The 22,169-nt window shown below is 37.3% G+C and overlaps 1 protein-coding gene across 1 annotated transcript; it reads left to right on the top strand.

Annotated features, from left to right (window-relative positions):
* The first annotated feature begins 404 nt into the window (after positions 1 to 404).
* Positions 405 to 20,749, top strand: CMAS (cytidine monophosphate N-acetylneuraminic acid synthetase). The gene is made up of 8 exons (XM_044227181.1): positions 405 to 723; positions 8,180 to 8,322; positions 8,465 to 8,620; positions 13,743 to 13,876; positions 15,581 to 15,675; positions 16,053 to 16,224; positions 16,995 to 17,148; positions 20,152 to 20,749. The coding sequence occupies exons 1-8, from the start codon at positions 464 to 466 to the stop codon at positions 20,340 to 20,342; spliced, it is 1,305 nt and encodes a 434-aa protein (XP_044083116.1). The 5' UTR covers positions 405 to 463; the 3' UTR covers positions 20,343 to 20,749.
* The last annotated feature ends 1,420 nt before the right edge of the window (positions 20,750 to 22,169 follow it).

The following is a 22,169-nucleotide window of genomic DNA, read 5'->3' as shown; positions in this document are numbered from 1 at the left end:
AGCAGAAAAATATACAATTATAATTTTTAAATATAAGATTGATTCGTGTTAGGGTGCATCTGAGTGTGCAGTGGGAAACCCACTATCTTTCTTAAGTGGTGAAGTTCCTTACCAAAAAATCTATAATGTATGCTGCCTAGTTGAGAAATCTCCGTATAGTGTCCACCCCCTCCCCCCAGAAGCTGCACTTCTTTCCAATAATCCCCGGACTCTCAGTGCCTGGCGTGGGTTTGGGGTCCCCCCTGTCCCAGTCTACTCCGCCTAGGGGACCCCGGCGACACGCCCGCGGACTACAATTCCCGGCGTGCCCCGCGGAGAGGCGGGCCGTGGCGGGGGCGGGGCCAGGAGCTGGAACAGCCACCCCCGCGAGTGCTCGGGCGGGGAGATCGGGCGGCGCCGAGCTGAGGTGGCGAGAGAAGAACTCCCGGATGTGGAGAAGCTGGGGAGAAGGCGTGGGAGGAAGATGGACTCGGTGGAGAAGGGGGCCGCCACCTCCGTGTCCAACCCGCGGGGGCGGCCCTCCCGGGGCCGGCCGCCGAAGCTGCAGCGCAACTCCCGCGGAGGCCAGGGCCGAGGCGTGGAGAAGCCCCCGCACCTGGCGGCTCTAATTCTGGCCCGGGGCGGCAGCAAGGGCATCCCCCTGAAGAACATTAAGCACCTGGCGGGGGTCCCGCTTATTGGCTGGGTCCTGCGTGCGGCCCTGGACTCGGGGGTCTTCCAGAGGTGCGCATGTGCGAGAGTGGGCGGCGCGGTCTGGGCGGGGGTCGGGCGAGGGAGCCGGGCCGCTGGAAGGGCTGGGGCTCCCTGGGCAATTGCTCTTGGAAGGGGTGTGCAAGATCCGGGGTGTGGGGGCCCCGCGTGAGAGCGCAGGTAGGAAGTGCTCCAGCTTCTTCCTTGTTCCGTCGCTGCTCGTAGTCTTGACCTGGGACAGTGCCTGTGCCTGCCCTTGAGCATGCCGTCCGTCAGAGGGGAGATTGCCCCTTTTTCAGCCGTCTCCGCCGCCCTGGTTGACCTCATCGGGTAAAGGAAAGGAGGCCACCCCTATGAAACGTCTGTGGCGACATGTGAACTCCAGCAGGCAGAGGCCGTTGGGGTTCCCCTGTTGCTCAGCCTGTGATAACCACTTGGTGCCGATCGATTAGGGAGGCATCAGGTTCCTGAATGGAGTGAGGTGTCAAGGCTTTCTAGTTTCAAGCTCAGCTTGGAGATCGCTTTCTGACCTTTGCAAAATACTCCAAGCTATCTGCCTGTGAGTCAGCACAATCTAGAAAACCCCTTGTATTTGTCCATAGGTAAGAGATAGTGAGGAAACGTACAGCAGGCTGCTTTATGATATGCATATAAATGCTTTCATTGTGTCTTTGGAACTTCGTCCGCCCTGAGACTGTTACAGTTGTGCATCCTTCAGAGACATTGCCCATATGCCATTTTGGTCAGGAGGGACAAGCTGATATCATTCATAAAAGAACAGAGATAAAATGTTACGCCAGGAATGAGTTTACACATAGAAACTTCACTCTAATTATGCTTGAATTTGTTACTGTAGGAAGTAAATTATTTTAACTTTTTGATTGGGCTTTGGTTCTTGAAGAGATGATTGTTTTTGGAGCATCTTAATTAATGCCCATATTAATTTATGGGCATATGATTTTCATTTAACTAGTCTTGTTTAAAGAAAGATACTCCAAAAGTATGAATTTACTAATTTTCTTAATGTTTTAATCCACGGGAAGCCCTGGGTGGAACGTGGTAAATAGGGTAGGCACCCAGAAGATAACACTGATGTAGCAATGTAATAGGAAGTGTGCAAAGGAGAGATAGGGAAAGCCTTGAGAATTTGGTTCAATTCAGTTAACATTTACTGAGCCCTAATTTCTGCCATGCACATCCAAGGAAATAACCAAGATGAAATGACATGGTTCTTGTCCCTGGAGCTTACTGCCTTTTGGAAATTTTTTCACCTTTATAAAGAGTGCACACTGGGGGGCGGGGGGAAGACTGAGAGAAGTGCATCCAGGCCACAGGGATATGCCATTTTTGTGAAATGAAGTAGAGCTCAAAAATCACTGTCACAGTAAATTAAGAACAAAACTCACTTACAACTCTGGTTACATGTCAGGAACCCCCTTTCAGCCTGGCTTCACAAAAAAGGGTAAGGCTTGTTTCAGGTACAGTCAGATTCAAAGGCGGAAATGATTTATTCATTCAGCAAATATTTGTTGACCATCTATTGTGTGACTGGCACTGTACTGTGTATTTAACCAGAGGTGATAGCAGTAGCAAGAGTCATTCCTTAGCCTCATGGAGCTTGCATTTTGAGAGACAAGTAATAAACAAACTGGGTATACTATATTTGGTGGTGACAGTATTTTCGAGAAAAATAAAGCAGGGTAAGGAAATGATGCCCTCTGTCACCAGAATCCTCCATTTCTTACTTCTTCTAGATAGGCTCTCCCTTTATGCTCTCAGGTGATTGTGCTGAGAACTGCAAAACTCTCAGCACATAATGACTTGTCCAAACTCTAGTATGGTTTCCAGGAGCGTCAGGCCATGCTTCTAGGATGATCCTAGCCCCCCCTTAAAATGGCTGAGAAAGGTCAGTGCTGCCAGGATAATTTACTGTTTGTTTCAGGTACAACCTGGTGACTGGCAGGTAGCCTCTGAACCCTATCTCAGAACAACTACTTTTGAAAACTTATAATTATAAACCCCTTCTCCAGCCTTTGGAATGTAAATCTACCACCCAAAACTGTCTCTCTGAAATGGAAATATCCTAGTAGATAACCCTCATTCATTCTTTTTTTTTTTTTTTTTTTTAGATTTTATTTATTTATTTGAGAGAGAGAGACAGTGAGAGAGAGCATGAGCGAGGAGAAGGTCAGAGAGCAAAGCAGACTCCCCATGGAGCTGGGAGCCTGATGTGGGACTCGATCCCGGGACTCCAGGATCACGCCCTGAGCCGGAGGCAGTCGTCCAACCAACTGAGCCACCCAGGCGTCCTTAGTCCCTGTGGGAGAATTAAGGGTCTAAATTCCATGGGCATCTTGCTTCAACTTGCTCCTTGCCTCCATCATAAAGTTGTGTTTCTTCTCTGGATAAGCACCCAGATGGCCTAGTCACAGGGACTAACCCGCTCTATCACCCTTGCAATACCTTTTTCTTAACACACTCCAGCCTTTAAGAAGTCTCCAGCCTTTGTTTTGGGGATTTGAGTTCAGTTTCTACTAGTCTTTCCCTACTGCCATAGTTAACAAATCAAAGCTGTCCTTTCTGCTTTGCTCTCCAGCTTTGTTTACCCTCTTATTTTCCTCCTTACAGCCTTAAGTCTAACCAAAGAGTTTCTTTGGGACCCCCAGTGCTTATGTTGGTAGAGTTTAGCTGCCTCTTCCGGTGTTGGAGCCAGTGATGGAGCGTCCCCTGAGGCACAATGTGACAGTTGCATCAAGAGAGAAATTGCAATATGCTTACCAAAGGGGAGTAAATGCTGGGAGTCAAAGCCCAACAAATACCCTTATAGCAGACATAGGAGATTTTGCTACAAAATGATTGGAAAATATATGTTATATATTAAGCAGTAATTTTCCCGTTTCCATTTATTAAAGTGCATTTATACAGAACTCCATGAAAGAATAAATGATTCCTAAGAACCTTTTCTATGCCAATTCTTTTGCCATTTTAAAATTTTTGCTATTTTTGCTATTATCATTGATATTTTGCTATTTTTGCTGTTATCAATGATATTTTGCTATTTTTGCTGTTATCAATGATATTTTGCTATTTTTGCTATTCTTTTATTTAGCACATCTAGATGAGAGGAAGCATTTTGACAATTGGAAGGATATTATATACTTCAGGCCACCTATGGTATCTGTTACTATACTAATAATAGTAATTAGAAGAAATAAAACCAGTATTTTCCTTAACCAGCAAAATGAGCATAATTGGTCTGACTCTGCCTTCGCAAACTTAGAATACTGTATAACAAAGTGATTTTCCTCTGTTTAGGTTGCATAGCTGTTTGCTATGTTGCATCCTTTCTAGGGATCTGAAAAGTTCAACTAAAAATGTAAAAAAGGGGACTAGCACTATTTCCTCAGTGAAGTTTTTCCTGATCTCCTCAGTGGAAAGTAACTGGTCTCTGTTTTCTGCACAGAGCAGCAGTGTTCAGACCTTCTTTTAGTGCACGCATTATGCAGTGAAGTAAAGTCATAAACCCTGGAGTTAAACTGTGGATTTGAGTTTCTAGTTTCACCATATGTTAACTGCAACTTTGGGTAAATCACTTAACGTCTGTGCCTCAGTTTCCTCGTCTGCAGAATGGACTTAAGTATCCACCTCATAGGGTTGCTGAGAGAATTAAGTGAAGTAGTACATATACAGCCATTAGAATGTGTCTAGCGTGTGATCTGTCCTTGACATTTTCCCCCCTTGTTGAAGGTTTTTACAATCTTCATCTCTTCCATGGACCACAGTTTCCTTACTTATAAAATGGGAAAGTTGTAATGATCTTCAGAATTCTTTCTAATGCTGACACACTTTGACCTTGAAGAGTTAATGGAACTGTGTCTTTATTCTCTATTTCAAGGGTCCATCAACTTTTCTATAAAGGGCTAAGTACTAAATATTTCAAACTTTGCCTCTGTTACTTAGCTCTGTTGTATGTTGTGAAAGTAGCCATAACAGTACGTAAGTGAATGAGTATAGCTGTATTCCACTGAAAGTTTATTTATGAAAATAGGCAGGTTGGGAGATTTGGCCTGGGATGACCCTTGCTCTACTGGGTTGAAGAGGTTCTTGTGAGCAGGTATTCTTACTTACCTTGATATGCTTACTGTATTGGAACCTCAATTAAAATGTGTTGATTTGGATTTAATTGATTTATTCTGAAGTTATGGTCCAAGTTTGGAGCAACCTTGCTGCCCCTCACCTTCTGTTTTCTTTCTTTGATAAATATTTACCCTAGGAAGGAATTAAAGAAACTTGCAGCTGCCCAGTTGTGTTTTTCAGGGCTAGAAGATGCTTAGGAGATTATTTTGTTCAAAACCATGATTTTTCTGGCCTGCCCAGAGTCAAAGCTAACAGTGCTTCCAGGATTGCTAACTTTGCATACTACTTTGGATAGCGGTTGAGAAAAATCCCAAGACAATTATTTTCATTTAGTAAAAAGTTATCATTGGAGGTTAGTTTGTAAGAGCTTGATTTCAGCAATGGTTCAGTGCTGTGTTAGTAAACCTCAGAACAAATTGATTTTGTGAATCTTACTTAACATACTGTGGGGGGAAAAAATGAACTTTAGTTTCATTCGTAGGGTGTGGATTTATGATTAATAATAAGCCTGGAACTTTAGTTTCATTCGTAGGGTGTGGATTTGTGATTAAATAATAAGCCTATGCTGTGTTATTCCCAGAATGCCGCATTTTGTGATTAGAAATAATATTCACAGGCATCAGGGTTGATATTCCTGTTCATCCTGTTAGATGAAATATGACTTCATTTGAGGCTAAAGTCATTAGCATTAGGCTTTGACATTTACTCTGTACTTGATTTTACATTTTATTGACCTGTTTATTCACTTGCTGACTCTTTCTTTTTGCCCTCTCTCTTCTGATTCCCCTAAATCAAAAGAAAATGATCTACTTACATAACCCCTTTAATAAATGATGTTCACTGTATTTTAAGTCTACATATGGGATGCTGTTTTCATACATATAAATTAGGCATTTGGACTTTCAGAACTTCAGAATCAGTGTGAGGATTAAATGAGACCATGTATGTATGCCTTTATTACCATTCCTATTTTATTATTTTGAATAGCTTGTGGTTTGTATTAAATCCTTCTAACAATGGTATGAGGTACTGTTACTATCACTGGTATTTTTTTTTTAAATCATCCACACTTTACTAAAAATCGAGGCCTAGGGAGATGATGGATTTTGCCTAAGGTCATATAGCTAACATGTGGCAGAGCTAGGATTTGGACTCATTCCTTCAGATCCCATGCTGTTAACCATTTAATGTTTCATTTATTTTATTTTATTTTTTTTTTTTTTAAGATTTTATTTTATTTATTTGAGAGAGAGAGACAGTGAGAGAGAGCATGAGCGAGGAGAAGGTCAGAGGGAGAAGCAGATTCCCCATGGAGCTGGGAGCCTGATGTGGGACTCGATCCCGGGACTCCAGGATCACGCCCTGAGCCGGAGGCAGTCGTTTAACCAACTGCGCCACCCAGGCGTCCCTAATGTTTCATTTATTAACACATACAGATTGAGCATGTTTTGGAGCAAGCACTATAAAAATACTTTGTAAAAATAAAGCATTGTAGAGAGGTTAGTCGTTCCTCTTTACCTCTCTTCCCTTGTTGGTTTAAGGAGTATTTCAGAACTGTGTTGGCCTCTGTCTCTACCAATGGGCTAAGAACTGAAAGTTTCTCAAGAAAACGGACTACATGTCCGCAGTAGAACCTGAAACATAATAGGCACTCAATAAACGTTTCATGACTGAAAAACTGAATGAATGATAAAAGGGAGGAAGGAAAAACAAATCTCTTCCAAAACCTCTGTTATTTTTTATTTGCCTTTTAAGCATTTCAGAAATGTCACCGAATCCTGTGGTGTTGAGTTTTCATTATAGAAAATCAGGATAATAAGTGACATCAGTAATTTCAATTAGTGACATAAATTAGATGTCAAAAGACCATTTCTTTTGCTTTTCCTGTTCACTCCTTACTGTATTTACCATTTAACCATCTCCCTTCATTTTCTCTATTTTAAAACTAGGTTTTCATTGGTACTTCCCTTTGTTATACACCTTTGACTATGACAATTCTCCAGTAGAATATCAGCCCCCAAATATTTCTGGGGACTTCTGTGTTCTGCCTCACACAGACTTCTAGTAAATATGAGATATCTGATCTCTAGCCAGTGGCTCATAGTGTTTAGTAGGCTTTAAAAAAAGAAAAAAAATTAGGGAGGTTATTGACTTTATCTTTAGATTTAAATCTTCCTTCTGCAAATATTAAAGGGAAGAATGGAAATCAATAAGTAAAATCTGGCGATGTTAGATTTTTTTTTTACTTTTTTTTTTTTTTTTTTTTGGTGTTCAGTAAGCTTCTATCTCCTAAAAAAAAAATTCCTATAGTTTCTCACTTTCTTTTCATTCTTGACAATTGAGCATAGACATCCAAAACATGCAGTTCCTCTTACTCCCAGTAGATGTTGAATAAAGGTGCTAAAAGAAAAATGCATATGCCAAAGGCTACAAGTCATTAAATTATCTTTGTGTAATATCACTAATAAAACATTGTGGCTAGAATATTCATATCTTTTTTTTCTAGCAAAGGGAATCTGTGAAGGTCCAGGAAACTTAACTTCAGTAGATACTGGCAGACTTCCCCGAAGTAGCATTCTACTCATAGTCATCATCTTAGAAAGTCTAAACGGTCAACCACATAAGATGTGGTGAAAGGTGCAGTTAAGTTAAATGTCCCAGAGGCAATCAACTCACATTCTCCATGTCTGTAATTATCAATGGCTCAAACTCTGTCGGTTCTGTCATATATTTATAGTATACCCATTATTGGCAAAGCAGGAGAGTTGGATTAGCTGATTATATTGAGCCCAATCTAGGCATTACGTTGCTTCTAAGCTTGAAATTCTTTCAGCTTCGTGGTTTAACTAATACAAATCCATTTTTTTCCTTGGCAAGTATATTAAAATTCTTCACACACTAATTTGGATTGAATGAGGAATAAGAAGCAAGATCTTCTTAATTGCCTTTAGATTTGAACTTCTATTTTACTTAATATACCAGTAGCCTTAAATATACCAAGTGTGATTTTTTTCTATTTTTATAAAACTGTATCTAGGGCTACAAAATAATACTTATATAAATAAATGACATAAGACAATACAAATACAAGTATTTTTCTATGTAAACAAAAAGTATATTTGTTACTATACTTTTATTCAGACAGTTAATAAAGTGTTATATATATTATTATTATATATTATGCAAAATATAATTCTTTAAATTTTATGTTAGATCTGTAATTTTTTTGGTGGTATAAAAACTATTTTAACATCATGTAAGGTGTATTTTGGTGTTGCAGAGCTCCTTTTTATCTTTAGTGGTTTCTTTTAATGATTTGACTTGTTATATTTATTTTTTACTATCTATCCAGTGTGTGGGTTTCAACAGACCATGATGAAATTGAGAATGTGGCCAAACAATTTGGTGCCCAAGTTCATCGAAGAAGTTCTGAAGTTTCAAAAGACAGTTCTACCTCACTAGATGCCATCATAGAATTTCTTAATTATCACAATGGTATGAATTTGATAGTTCATTCAAAATTTTATGTATTTCTAATTTATTATTTCATAAGACTTGTTTTCACATTTGAATTTAAGATCTTTGTATTCCTTGCAAAGAACTTTGATGTCCTCTTCATTTGTTTTCTCTTTTTAAGAGGTTGACATTGTAGGAAATATTCAAGCAACTTCTCCATGTTTACATCCTACTGACCTTCAAAAAGTTGCAGAAATGATTCGAGAAGAAGGATATGATTCCGTTTTCTCTGTTGTGAGACGCCATCAGTTTCGATGGAGTGAAATTCAGAAAGGAGGTAATCTGTTATATCGGTATTGATTTTAGCTTTTATGGAGAACCCGCTTTTTCATATGTAAATATTCTTTAGGAGTGAAGGGAGCAACACGTGATTATTAACTGTAGTAGGTAGACATTTATAATCAGTTCTAAGTCTTGTGATTATTGAGACAAGACAGACCAAATTCCCTGCTTTACTTTTTACAAATGGACATTTTAACACTCTATTTGCCTTTTGAGGCAGGCGTGTCCTTTTTCCAGATGTGAAATACTTCTGTGTTGGTTCTAGACTTGCTTGGCAAACTCCATATAAGTCATAATAGGATTGTGGGGATAGAAGTCTATCAAAAAGTTCTGGAGGACCTCAAGAATGAATTCTGGAATTGTGTTCCAAAATTTGTTAGATTGTCCAATGTAAGAAGACGCAGGAGTCTGATTTCTAGGTAGGTAAGCTAGTAAAATATGGAGTAAAGAATAGGATGACCAACAAGTAGGTAAATGTAACATATGTAAGGAGAGGCAGTTTGATTTCTGTTAGGTGCCCTGGCATTTGTTGAGTATAATAGAGCTGCCTTATTGTGACTTCAAGAAGACAGTGAAATGCATATGAGTGAAACTGGAGCAATGAAACTGGAGACAGCGCAAAAAAAGAGAGCAAGTAAGAGGATGGAAGGGCTGAGAATAAGATTCTCCAGTCTCAAAATCTGAACGTTACCCAAACCAATGAAATCCATCAGTAAATGCATTTACAGATTCATTACTTTCAGTAAATATTGTCTTCTCTGTGCCATGTTCTTTGTTAAGCTATACATTTTAACGTTGAACTTACCAGTTTTCAGAAATTTTTATTTCTGAGGAAATAATTTCCAGGAAGGCTCTTATTAAAGCTTAAGAAACAAATTTTTGAAGCAAATCAAGGAAGCCCAGTGTGAAACTGAATATTGAGCTTTATATGGTATATGATGGAAGTTCAAGAAGTCCAAGAAATATGTATGTTAAATAGATGACAAAGCCAAAGCCATAAAAATTAGATCTGTAAGTATTTTTAAGAAAATTAGGTATGTTCGAATAAATGTCTTTTAACATCAAGAAGTGAATACTAGGGACAAGACCTTTGTCTTGTCATAAATTTTCTACTATTCTATGAAACAGAATGCTATTGATGAACAGTGGTTCTAACCCAGAATGGTATTTCTTGTGAGTCTATTCTTATGTTCCTTGTTTGTAAAATCACTAAGAGTGCTACTGGATTAATCAATACTTGAAAAATTGTTCCATTTTATACTGTATAACTTTTTGTATTTTTTTTTTGTCATCACGCTAGAACCTTACCATCTAATATAGTAGCCTCTAGCAGTGTAAGCCCTCGAAATGTAGTTAGTCCAAATTGAGATACGCATTAAGCATAAAATATACATTGGATTTCTAAGATTAGTGTGAAAGAAGTATATACAATATCTCATTAATAATTCTTATATTTATTACATGTTAAAAACATTTTAGATACTTGGGCTAAATAAAATCTATTATTACAACTAACTTCACTTCTTTGTACTTTTTAAAAATTGTAGCCATTAGAAAACTTAAAATTATATTATATAAACATTATATTTATTGGACAGCACTGCTCAAGAGATTATACTCTGCACCCTTAGTTTGTTATTGTCTACAAATAACTACAGATAACTGTATTCACAAATAACTAAGAACCTTACAATAGTAAATTTCTATTTAGCCCCTGCCTTTTGTTCTGTTGTCACATAATCTATTTCTATATATATTATGAGCCATGATACATTGTTCTATTTATTTTAAATAGTTAATGGTACTTTATTTTAAAATAGTCACTTATCTTCACCTGCATATTTATCTTTTTTTGTTATTCTTCATTTCTTACCACTTACCATGTGCTTCTGTCTTATAGTGTACTATCTGTTAGTAACTGCTCCTCTCAGCTTTTGTCTGTCTAAAAATGTCTATAATTTGCCCTTATTTGTAAACGGCATTTTCATTGAATATAAAATTTTGGTTTGCTTTATCTTTCTTTCAGGATTTTCAGATCGCATCTTTAAGATGTTACTCTTTTGAAGATGCATCATTAACACATCATTTCATTATGTTCTGCCATCCATTGTTTCTTAAAAGAAATCAGCTATTACTCTGATCATTGTTTCTCTAAATATGATGTCTTTTTTCCCTCAGGCTGCTTTTAAGATTTTTCCGTTTATTTTAACTTTTCGTAGTTGACTCCAATTTGTATTGCTGTCGTTTTGTTGTATTTATCCTATTTAGAATTCTCTGAACGTCTCATATCTGTAGGTTGATATATGTCATTAGTTCCAAAAATTCTATGCCATTATCTCCAAATATTTCTTTCGCCACATTTTCTCTCTCCTCTCTTTGTGGGACTCAGATTTAAGTGCGTCATATTAAATAGTTTTATGGGGTCCACATGTCTTTCACAGTCTGTTCTGTATTGTTTGTTGATTTTTCTCTTTGTCCTTCATGTTGAGTAATTTCAGTTGACATATTTGAGTTCATTGATCATTTCCTTTGACTTGTCCAGAGCACTGTAAATCCTGTCCAGTGAATTATTTCAGATACGTGTGTTTTCCATTATGGAATGTACATTGGAGTAATTTTTAGACATTCTGTTCTCTGCTGAAATTCTCCATCTTTTCATCTTTTTAAAATCTTTTCCTCTAATATCTTAAGCATATTTATGATAGTTAATTGAAAATCCTCGATTGTGGGTTCCGATATCTGGGTCATTTGTAGTTCTGTTTCTACAACTGTTTGTTTCTTTTTCTAGTTATGGGTAATGTATTTCTGCTTCTTCAGAATGATTCGTATTTAGTCATCTGCCTGATAGAGAGACTGGAGTACAGTTGACCTTGAACAACACGATTTGGGCTGCACGGGTCCACTTGTACACAGTGTTTTTCAATAAATACAGTACAGTACTGTAAATGTATTTTCTCTTCCTGATGATTTTCTTAGTAGAATTTTTTTCTCTAGCTTATTTTATTGCAACAACACAATACATAAAATACACAAAATATGTATTAGTAACTGACTATGTTATTGGTAAGGCTTCTGGTCAACAGTAAGCTCTTAGTAGTTAAGGTTTGGGGGAATCAAAAGTTACATGTGGATTTTTGACCATGTCAGTGGTTGGCACCCCAACCCCAGCGTTGTTCAAGGGTCTGTATATATTATTTTCCTCTAGGGAGGGCACACCCTTTCTTCTATCAGGCAGATAGGATATGGAGCTACTCACTTTGATCCATTTAGGAGTTCTGCTGATGGGTTTGAGCTTTAGTTTCACTTTACCTCTTAGTGCAGATGTCTGGCCAGGAGATGGATCTTGTATGTATTCCTGATAACCCCAAGCTACCAGGACTTTGGGATCTAAGCCCCACAAAACTCTAATGATCTCTCCTGCCTTCCAGCCCATTCTAGCTTCTTGTGCCTCAGCTCACTCAGGAAACGTCCTGCAGGGGAAAAAGTGGGTGGGCTCTTATAGAAGCCAATCTGTGATTCTAGTCTACAGGGCCCATTAAATACTCTTCTGGTTTCTCTTTACCCCAGCAAAGTCCTTCTGCTTATGCCAAGTTTGATCTTTCTTTCACTTCTTCCTCAGATGCAGCAAATATCCCCGGAGAGAAAGCAGCCACTGATCCTTGTTCACTTAGGAAAAACTTGCCCCCTCATTCCTTTCCTTCAAAGCACCACTTGAATTAGTTTGTTTATTGCCTATCTCCACCACTAGATTGCACATTCTGTTAAAGTGGAAAGAGTTGTATTCACTGCTATGTATCCAGTGCCTGTAAAACTATACCCTATGTAGCTAATCAGTGTATTTATGCTGAATATTTTTCCTAGATTATATCAAGCACTGATGGACTAGGATTGAAAAAAGGATGGTTTAGTTAGGGAAGTAAGTAAAGTTATTTCTAGAAGCCATTGCTCACACAATTGACAACCAAAATTTGAATAAAAAAGATTCTGAATAATCACCAGCTTTATTTTTTTTTTAAAGATTTTATTTATTTATTTGACAGACAGAGATCACAATTAGGCAGAGAGGCAGACAGAGAGAGAGGAAGGGAAGCAGGCTCCCCGCTGAGCAGAGAGCCTGATGTGGGGCTTGATCCCAGGACCCTGGGATCATGACCTGAGCCGAAGGCAGAGGCATTAACCCACTGAGCCACCCAGGCGCCCCTACACACACACACACCAGAATCATGTATGCATGTCAATACACACCCATAAACACAGTTTGGAAAAAATACAGTGAAAAGGCAAGAGGATCGCTATTTACCAGTACTGAGAGCTTCGTTTGTTACATCATGTTGTAATCACTAATGCTGATATCACTGAGCCTTCATTACCATGGATGTGTAATAAGTAAATGTTATTTATTATTATGCTTAGTATATTTTTAAATTACTGGTAAGAATATGTAATATGCAAACATTTTTATCAATATAAAAGTCTCAATAATTCAATGAGGAAATCTTCAGTTTTCTGTAATAACTCTCTGCAAGTAATTTCTCAACCACCTTGTATAAACATGTACACTGTATTTCTATAGAAGTAAATACTTAATAATGAGAACTATATTAAAATATTCAAGTAAGGATATTGTATGACAAGTTCAGTCCTTTTTTTCTTTTAAAGATTTTATTTATTTATTTGACAGAGATCAGAAGTAGGCAGAGAGGCAGGCAGAGAGAGGGAGAAGTAGGCTCCCTGCCGAGCAGAGAGCCCAATCGGGGCTCTATCCCAGGACCCTGAGATCATGACCTGAGCCGAAGGCAGAGGACCAACGCTCTGAGCCACCCAGGCGCCCACGTTCAGTCCTTTTGAAGCTGCCTTAAGGTTGCCTTGATGTCCTCCCAGAACCTTGTATTTTTAAAAATGCCTTAAAATCTCAATTATTCAGAATTCCTCTGTAAAATACTTTATTTTTCTATGATTAATTATTAAATAATATTACCAAAGATAAATCATCAGCATCATTAGAGATTTTATTCCTTTAAAAATCTATTTTACAGTTTCAGTTTATTTTTTAAAGCTACTAAATGAATACTCAGTATTCAAAGCAACAGAGACTTACTATAGCTTTTTGCTTTTAGTTCGTGAAGTGACTGAGCCTCTGAATTTGAATCCAGCTAAACGACCTCGTCGACAAGACTGGGATGGAGAATTATATGAAAATGGCTCATTTTATTTTGCTAAGAGACATTTGATAGAGATGGGTTATTTACAGGTTTGTGCCTTCATTCTGCAAAAATCTTTTAAACCTTTTTATGTGTATAACTCAGTTCTAAGGAAGACGTATGGCACAGTTCCTAAAGGAAAATATCAGTTCCTGTAGGAAAGGCAATAACTGATAAGATTTATCATCTGAGGCCTTTATCCTGTAGGCTTACAATAAACTAATCTTTGGAATCCATTCAGTGAATAAGCAAGGAATTTCGCTACAACTGAGAAATGAATCAGATACTGAATGTTGTACACATGTCCTGATTTTCATTTTATTCCATTCAAAATTCTCTTTTTAATCCATGGTTTTTTACCATCAGGTTGTGGTTGTACAGTTGAATAAAAATCTATTGCTTTTAAAAAGAGACAAAATAACATAGTAGATGTGGAAGATCACCAACCTGGGTGTCAGGAAAGCCAGATTATAGTTCTCTACCTCTAACTATGTGGCTTTGAAAATACATTTTATCTTTTCTGAAACTCATTGCTCTCATTTTAAAATGGGAAGGAGGGATATTTCTCACATCTTTAGAGCCTACATGGTTGCATCATATAGTATTTGTTCCTTTCGGTTAATAGCAGTTATTTATTCAGCCCTTACTATGTACCAAGGACTGTACACTTTACATAAGTTATCTCATGTAATTTGTATAGCAGTGGAATAAAGTAGACATTCCTGGCCCAATTTTATAGAGAAGGGAATGACTGCTTTAAAAAAAGGAAGTAATTGGCTCAGGGAATAAATAGGTAGAAGTGGTACTATTAGGATTTGGATTTAGGTCCTTATGTTACTCAAAATCAGCATTTAAAAAAAACCCTCTACTTACTATAGTAAAAATTCGAATGTGACTTACGTTCTGAGGTAAGAGGGTTTTTAACAATCTTCTGGCAGTATATAGGCAAACTGTAGACTGTTTAGTAAAGTTTGAGTATTCAGGAAAATTAGGTTTGACACATGTAGATAGCACTCTTTCCAAACTCTGTGCTAAGATGTCTGTTATTTGACCCTTTCCTAAAGTGTGGAGAACAATGAACTATCTCATCGTAAGATTTATGAAGAGACTGACAATTCTAAAAAACGAAATTTTCCAGTAGTTGATTTTGATATTCAGATTTTCACAGTCATAGGAAAGGCCTCCCCCTTTGCCCCCAGACCCCCAGATCAGGAAATTGTCCCTCCCTTTGCCCACATGTGATCCAGACAATTAATGTCCACTCCTACGGGTAGTTCAAGGATCTAAGACAATTCTGTACAATAGATACTACAGTTATTTTTCCTCCCCAATCTTGCCACTTAGTTGCAAATTAGAACATAAGTTCTGAAAATCTTTATACTGCTTTGGATGATGACAGGAGAAACTATCAGAGGAAGGGGATACAATTAGGCAATTTCTAGAAAATTTTTTGTCAGAATATTGGAAGATGGCTATTTCTGCTTTTTTCAGTCTTAAAATAGAAATCTACTTAAAAATGGGAAGCTTGCACTATGTGGACAGAACTTGAAGAATATTATGGCCTATGGTTTGAAGATACAGGAAACAAAAAGGTTTTCCCTCAAAAAATTATTTGTTGAATGTCATTTTGCTTGGTTATTTTTTTTCTCAGTATTGTAGAAATGAAATGAATTCATTATTCTGCATTATTATAAACTTTGGGAATTGTGAATAAATGTTAAAAACAGTACTCATGGCATTTATACCATCTTTAGGGTGGAAAAATGGCATACTACGAAATGCGAGCTGAGCACAGTGTGGATATAGATGTGGATATTGATTGGCCTATTGCAGAACAAAGAGTATTAAGGTAAAAACAAGACTTGCACAGCCTTTGCACTGGACCCTGACATACTTTTAGTAGATATGTACAGTTTTCTAGACACTAATTTTTGATACTCCAGACATTTTAGGATCTTTGTAAATAGTCTGTTCACGTGAGGAAGACAGACACATAAAACATGCCTATAGATGGCTTATTCAGTAACTTGAGAAACACATAGTCTGGTTAGACCACTCTACTCAAGGTCTTGCACTGGAAGTTGAAGTGTATATGTGACGTAAATGTGAAGGGTAATGTTTGAGTAACTGAGTGGGAATGGTTTTTAAGTTTACTGGTATTAGCCCGTCAAGAGGGAGTGATTAGTATTGCATTTGTACTCAGAGGTCTATTTTGGTTTCTTTTAGATATGGCTATTTTGGCAAAGAGAAGCTTAAGGAAATAAAACTTTTGGTTTGCAATATTGATGGATGTCTCACCAATGGCCACATTTATGTATCAGGAGACCAAAAAGAAATAATATCTTATGATGTAAAAGATGCTATTGGGATAAGTTTATTAAAGAAAAGTGGTATTGAGGTATGTGCCCCCGAATATAGTGATGTTTTTCAAGGTGATGATTCAGGGTCAAAGAACATGTGAGGGAAATAGATTTAAATTTTTAGTATTCTCTATTAAAATATCTGAAATTTAGCCTTCACATGGCTAGAAAACTGTCATACCTTTACTCTTAGATGAATAAAATTAGGAATATGTCAGCAAATATTTCTTGTTTATTCAGTAAACATATTATTTTTAAATGGTAACTGTCTAATAATTCCTATAGGATCTTTCAATAAGAAAAATTTCAAAAAAAATAGGTATCAGAATTTAGGGAAAAAAGCAAATATCTTGTGGATTTTTTAAGATTAGCTTATTCTTATGATTGAAAATTTTAACTCAAAATAACTTAATATACTTTCAAAAACGAAAGCTAAGATAATTTCTTATAATTCCCTAGAAATCTTAAATATGTGTATGTACCTAAGTAGCACAAGAGACAAGTTGTAGACTTTCCTCTGGATAAATTGAATTATAGGAGAATTTTAGGTTAGTATCAGACAACGTATATTTTTTAAACTGCAGATAGGTTCCTTCCCACTGTAAAAAAACAGTGTCTTTTACCTTTATTGGACTATTAGAAAATGTTGTAAAAATTCATCATTTTAAAATAGCATTTGATTTTACTTAATTGGTCCTTCACTCATTTGTGACTCATATTATTTACCAGGTTTTATTTTATTAGGAAATACTTGTTTATTTACTCATCTTGCCCTTCTTTCTTTTCTTTTCGTTTTTTATTTTTTAAGGTGAGGTTAATCTCAGAAAGGGCATGTTCAAAGCAGACACTCTCTTCCTTAAAACTGGATTGCAAAATGGAAGTCAATGTGCCAGACAAGCTGGCAGTTCTGGACGAGTGGAGAAAAGAAATGGGCCTGTGCTGGAAAGAAGTGGCATATCTTGGTTGGTATCTTATTATTCAGTCATCATAAAGTGGGCCAGGATTTTTCTTTTTTCTTTCTTTCTTTTTTAAAGAAATAGAGAAATAAAGAAAACTCCCAAGATCGGCATAATAGTAGAGAAATAGAAACTCTCTGCACCACTGAGGAAAGTGCTAAATTGGGATGGGCTTTCTGGGGATTAGTTTGATAGTACATATCAGTTGTATCCTAATAGAATGATAACTGACACATGGCTTTGCAGTCAGACCACACCCGACTGGTCAGCTTTGGTAAGGTGAGCCTTCATTTCCTCCTCTGTAAACTGGAAATGTCAAGAGTACCTGTGTCATAAGACTGTCAGAGGAAGCAATGAGGTAATCTGGGTAAAGCACTTAGCAGATCCCTAACATATAGGAAGTACACTTTGGATGGTGTTTGCTTTATTAAAATGCTCCAAGTTTTAACACTTCAGTTCCAATTCCAGAAGGAAATTAGACAAATGAGTGAATAATGGAGAAAAAAAGAAAAAGAGCCCACTTAAATATCCTGCAAGCATAAAACATCCACAAAGTGGAACGCTCTGCAACCATGTAATCTGTACTAAGAGGGTCATGTGTCAAGGTTTTCACGGTGGCATTTAGCAGATACGCTGTGTGCAGGCTTAGGGGTGGTTGCTGAGACTGCCTCCCGAGCTTGCAGTCTCGTGTCTACATTTTAGATATTAAAGATGACAAGTTATTGAAATACATATGACATAAGCCATGTGTGAGATAGGTAGTTACAAGGGTAACATGGGCCTCAAAAGAAGCAGTACAGGAATGCTTTGGGAGCAGGTCATCTGAGGACTTCAGGAATAGCCCTTGAACTGCATGTTCAGATTCAGTGGAGAAGACAACAGAGTCCTTGATAGAAAATGATACAGTTTTTGTAAGGAGAAAACAATTTTAGTGGCACATACAACAAATTCCAGGTGTACTAAGTATCATGCGACCCTCAGCGAGCTTCTCCAAACCTTGGTTTTCCTATTTATAGTATAAATGCAAAGCAGACTTTATAAAGCTATTGGAAAGAAAATTGGAAATAATATAGGATGCCTAATATAGTGCCTGAAGGTAGTAATAATAGTGTGTATCACTTATGCTGATAAAATCATGCAATTGCATATGCCAAAATATAGTGATGATCCAGAATAGTGGTAATTAAGATGATAGTGATTTTGTTTTTGCCTTGATTTAAAAAAATGTTTCTACCAAAAATATGCATTACTTATATAAATTTTTTTTAAAAAAAACTATAAAAAGCAGAGGCTAGAAAACAAGAAAATAGGAGAAGACTCCAAATTTTAAGATCAGAACACTACTTTGCATGGGTCAAACAAACGTATGAAAATTTGTTCCTTAAAAATATCAACACTTATATAGGTAAGTTTTACAAAACATAGCTTAGTTTCAGAGGTAGATTATTCAAAATAAATACTTGAATTTTCATCACCTTTCAGTGAAAAAATTCAGATTTCAATACATTTAATCATTTAGAAATTTTCATTAGATTAATGTGGAACAGATTTAAAAATTTTTTTAACAAGCATTTTATTATTAGTAGTAGTTGGTCTGTGGTATACTAATAATTCTACTCGGAATGGAGAATCTGAGGTACTGGGTGCTTCTGAAATTCATCCTATCAACACAAAACAGAAAGGGGGAGAGCATAGCAGGGCAGGTGGAAAAGGGTATAGTTTTGTCAGTCTGATGGTAATTCTTCAATGAATAATCAAAGAGAACTGTTACACATTAAAAGTACTTAAGATATAGAGCAATATATAGTTGTGGACTTTGGCTTCTGATGCAAACAGATCAACTATAAAAAAAAATTTGAGACAATGGGATATTTGAGCACACACACACTAAGTTACTAGATAATATTTTTTTTAAGATTTATTTATTTACTTATTTGAGAGAGGAGGGGAGGGAGAGCACAAGCAGGAGAGGGAGAAGCAGACCCCCAACTAGGTAGGGAGCCCAGCATGGGGCTCAATCCCAGGACCCCAGGATCATGACCTGAGCCAAAGGCAGATGCTTAACCAACTGAGTCAGCCACGTGCCCCAAGATGATACTAAGGAATTGTGGGTATTGTTAATTTGATGATACTGTCTCACTTAAAAAAAAAAAAAAAAAAAAAAGACATACCTACTAGAGATAGGTATGTGTTAGAGGTAGATGCTGAAGAGCTTTGGGTAAAAACATGAAGAATTCCTTCTTAGCCCTCTAAAAAACTAAGGGGTGGAGCAAAGAGAAAAACATTGATAAATGATCGAAAACATTGATAATCATTCCACATAAACTTGGGGTTCTTGCATGTGTTTGGGATTTTTTAAATGAAAAGTTTAGATAATTCACATTTTACTTACAGAATTTCTCATAATTCTAATATGCATAGCAATCAGAAATTATAATCCATTCTTCTTTAACTGATAAGAGTTGATTTTTAATCGCTTACAGAGAATCCTAGACCTCAGTTACACTTGTAAATGCTTCTTTTTTTTTAATAATCTTTTATTTTTTTATTAACATATAAGGTTTTATTAACCCTAGGGGTACAGATCTGTGAATCGTCAGGTTCATACACTTCACAGCACTCACCATAGCACATACCCTCTCCAAAGTCCATAACCCAATAATCTGGGGTATTCTTTTTTTTTTTTTTTTAAGATTTTATTTATTTATTTGACAGAGAGAGATCACAAGTAGGCAGAGAGGCAGGCAGAGAGAGAGGAAGGGAAGCAGGCTCCCTTCTGAGCAGAGAGCCCGATGCGGGACTCGATCCCAGGACCCTGAGATCATGACCTGAGCCGAAGGCAGCGGCTTAACACATTGAGCCACCCACGCGCCCCAATCTGGGGTATTCTTAAATGTAGTGCTTGAGGTCTTACTGAGGCCACCAGAATTACTTACCTGTTTTGTGTTATTAGAACTGAGTATTCTTTGTCTCCTTAAATTCTCACCCAGTGTTTCTTTCACTTGGTAGGAAATGAAGTATCTGACGAGGAGTGCTTAAAGAAAGTGGGCCTAAGTGGTGTGCCTGCTGATGCCTGCTCTACTGCCCAGAAAGCTGTTGGATATATTTGCAAATGCAATGGTGGCCGTGGTGCCCTCCGAGAGTTTGCAGAGCACATTTTCCTACTAATGGAAAAAGTTATTAACTCATGCCAAAAATAGAAATTAGCATAATGTTAGAAGAAGAAAGTATACAGCCTTCTTTAGCCACTTTTATTTTTAAGTACAATTCCATGTTGTAATGTTAAGAGTGTGATTTAACCTGTGATGTACCTTAATATATTTTAAAGCGAAGTCTTCTCAAATTGTCACTCCCAAAAACTTCTACAAAATAATTGTGCTCTACTTTTCTCTTTATGCAAGATAATTATTTAGAGATTAATACAGTCTTTCTCAGATTTTTAGTAAATGCAAGTAAGAACATCATCTCAATTGACTTTGTATTGTACCCTGTTAAACTGTGTGTTTGTGTGCTTTTAATGATGCTGAGATTTTATTTATTTGGGAACAATGTGTCTGGTCAGACATGCCCTTCTATTAATTAATAAAATTACATTTCACAAACTTGATGAAAACTGTCTTGTTGCTATAGCAGGGATTTACCAAAGATTCCTGTTTTCCTTTAAACACTGACCACATGGTCAGCAGGAGGAACAAGCCAGTCAGGACCTGGCATAGAGCATCTGCTTGTGTTTTAGGTATGTATACATATAGCAGCCACTCCATACAAATACAGAGCTGCAAAGAAATTCATATATTGTGAAGACTGTACATTGGAGTAAATCATTTGCAGTTACCTCCGAGGGCATGGCAATTTTATATACAAAATTTGACTACCACCACAATTTCATATCCACCACAAAGCACTCTCCTATCTGGGTGAATTCCAAGAACGGAGCTTTATCTCATAAATGTGGACTTTTACCTAATAAACACTAACCACTTCTTATGAAACATTTACATCTATTTCCACTGTAAAAAGAATTCAGTTCTGGCAAGAAGTAAGTCATTCAAGCCAAGTCATACAGAAAGCTCTTTTCCTCTGTCAGGATTGGGTGTGTCTGTCCAGTTCAGCATCTGACCATAAAGGCCAGACATTGCTAGAAGAAAAAAGGAACTTCTTCAGGGCACCTAGGTGACTCAGTCACTTAGGTGTCTGCCTTCGGCTCAGTTCATGATCTCAGAGTCCTGGGATCGAGACCTGCATCCTGCTCCCCACTCAGCAGGGAGCCTGCTTCTCCCCTTCCTTCCCACTTATCTCTCTCAAATAAATAAATAAAATCTTTGAAAAGAAAAAAAAAAAAAAAAGAACATCTTCTACCTTAGTTTGCTTTGTATCTCATCCTAGTTTTTCTCCCACCTTTCTGGCTTTTCCACTGCTAAATTCATTTTTCCTACCCCTTAATTGTACCCATTCCCAAAGGTTCTAACCCCAGTTCTTATCCTTCCCAGAACCACATCTATATTCAAAGTTTAAGCTATAGCCTCCATGCAGTGACTCCAGAATCTAGTCTCTGTTGTAAGCTCTGACTGCATCTCAGATTTTTCATGTTGTAAGCTGGGTTCTTGGACTTGACCGCTCAAGTGTCTGATCTGACCTTTGAGATCACAGCCTGCTCAACTTTACCTTTTCATTTCTCATCCGATACCAAATCTTGAGCTTGATACTATTACTTCAGTGTCCTTTCAGCTTATCTAATACTTTTGCTAGATTAACTGTTGACGTTCATTGTTACCCTTTATGAAATATTTTAGTGACTCCATGCTGACCACAGAATTTGATAAAACATTTTCTAGTCCATATGTACTTTGGACATATCTTAATATTTCCAGCCTCAGTTCCTACGGATTCTTGTGGATCCCTCCACCCCAATCAAATTACTCTCTATAATTCTCCAGCAATGCCTTGATTAGCCTCTTCTTAAATTCTTCCTTTAATCCCCATGCTAATCATTCATTCCACAAAAAACTCCTGTCAAAATGCCTCCA

The sequence above is a fragment of the Neovison vison genome, chromosome 12 (assembly GCF_020171115.1).
Source record: "Neovison vison isolate M4711 chromosome 12, ASM_NN_V1, whole genome shotgun sequence".
Taxonomy (NCBI): Eukaryota; Metazoa; Chordata; class Mammalia; order Carnivora; family Mustelidae; genus Neogale; species Neogale vison.
The sequence above is the reverse complement of the archived record's forward strand: the minus strand, read 5'-3'. Positions and strand labels throughout refer to the sequence as shown.